Source organism: Nuphar pumila, chromosome 5 (assembly GCF_984573655.1).
Source record: "Nuphar pumila chromosome 5, dmNupPumi1.hap1.1, whole genome shotgun sequence".
NCBI lineage: Eukaryota > Viridiplantae > Streptophyta > Magnoliopsida > Nymphaeales > Nymphaeaceae > Nuphar > Nuphar pumila.
The window spans coordinates 119,441,917-119,443,619 of record NC_143253.1 but is presented as its reverse complement, the minus strand read 5'-3'; the positions used below and the strand labels follow the sequence as shown (position 1 = coordinate 119,443,619).

The 1,703-nt window shown below is 47.2% G+C and overlaps 1 protein-coding gene across 1 annotated transcript; it reads left to right on the top strand.

The window, feature by feature from the left end:
• The first annotated feature begins 1,134 nt into the window (after nucleotides 1–1,134).
• On the top strand, nucleotides 1,135–1,703 carry LOC149838364 (uncharacterized). Its single transcript, XM_090007679.1, has one exon. The coding sequence runs from the start codon at nucleotides 1,183–1,185 to the stop codon at nucleotides 1,555–1,557; it is 375 nt and encodes a 124-aa protein (XP_089863805.1). The 5' UTR covers nucleotides 1,135–1,182; the 3' UTR covers nucleotides 1,558–1,703.

The following is a 1,703-nucleotide window of genomic DNA, read 5'->3' as shown; positions in this document are numbered from 1 at the left end:
ATGTTGTGTACCTGAGAACCAAGCACATACAGTAGCACTTCTAGGGTTGCTCCAATTAAGTTTGCAACAACTTTACTTTTCTAAATTACGGCAGTACATGTACCAGGCTAGTACCAGACCCGGGTGGGTCCGGGAACCATTTTGGTCCCATTTAGGCCTCAATGGGCATATCATCCATGTCTAGGTCTGCACGGGCATGCAACCGACCTTTCTGACCAAGAGGAGAAAAAGGTAGGATCTCGGGCTATATCTGGATCTAGAATAGTGATACAACAAAACGAGGTCTTGGTCCCACTAAAACTCGAATCCTTCTGATCCGATACATGGGACCCGCTTGGGCAGGTCCGAATTCAGGGAACACCAGGCTGTTCGGCTCCGAACACAATTAGACCCAGGCCTGACCCAGCCCGAACAGTGAACCTATCTTCCCCGGGTCCAGGTAAAAAAAAATGACATTAATGGGGAAGCTATCGGAGCATCAGTTCTTCCCCTTTGCCTCATCAGGCTCTATCTAACAGGTCCAATCCAAGCCCAATATGACGGATCGAATGCCCAACCCTAGTTATTATGACCGAATTTGGGTTAGACCCGATCTGACCAACACCAAACAACGAAATCCAAAATTCAGTGAGACAACGTAGAAAGGACAATAGATCCAGTATGAGCGGATTACAAACAAGATCATACCTAATAGGACTTATGTTCAGGCATAATGAGATGGTTCCAATTAGCTATTCAGGTTTGACCTACAAACTCCGAGTAGTATATATATGGACCTCCTTATGATTTACGAAATTTGATATCAGATTATGGTCCAATCCAGATTCTGATTAAGAACTTAAGGTCTAATACTTTTAACGTAAAAAAAAATTTAAAAATTAAAACCTGATGGACGTGGTTTACGTTATCTAATCTGGACCCGGTCCACACTCAGCCCGATCCGGTTCAGATCCAACCTTAAACAGCGCCTTCCACAGCGATACACAGATATTACCTAAATTTTCTAATAAACTGTACATAGCAATAATTATTGATAAAAGCGAAGGGTGTTTAAGTAATATACGACAAAACCATTAGTTTCAAGATAAGAGCATTTTCGGAATAGAAGCCAGAAATAAAAAACAAGTACCGCCGGGTAAGTGCGCCGCACAGACAGGGTCGGACTCTCTCTCTCTTCCATCCATGGCGATCCGGGAAGCCCTAACAGAGACCCTTCTAAAGTTGAAGTACCACATCCTCTTCGCCCTCCTCCTCGTGGTCTCCCTCGCCGCCTTCATCCACGTCGCCCCCAACTTACTCACAATCCTCAACTTCTTCTCCCCTCTGCTTGTCTCCACCGCTCTCTTCCTCGTGGCCATCGTCGTCATCAACCGCACCTACTCTCCGGCGGCCAACGGCCTCCCCGGAGGCGGAGAGGCGAGCACTTCCGGTTCCAGCGGCGGGTTCGCCGAAGGCAAGGCGTACTTTGGGAGTGTGGAGGGGGAGAGGGGGCTGCTGGAGTCCGTGGCAGAGCAGCAGGAGGGCGGCAGGCTGCTCTTGGACGGCCTGTTGAAGTAGGCGCCCCTGTCTGTGCATTTCTGTTAATTTTGAGCAGAAAAGATTAATAAATGTGAATTTGGCCCGGCTCTACTTGGGGCACCTCTTATGTTCATGCTCTTTATTCGCCCGTTTATTCAAACATGAATGAATTTTCGTAAGTCTAT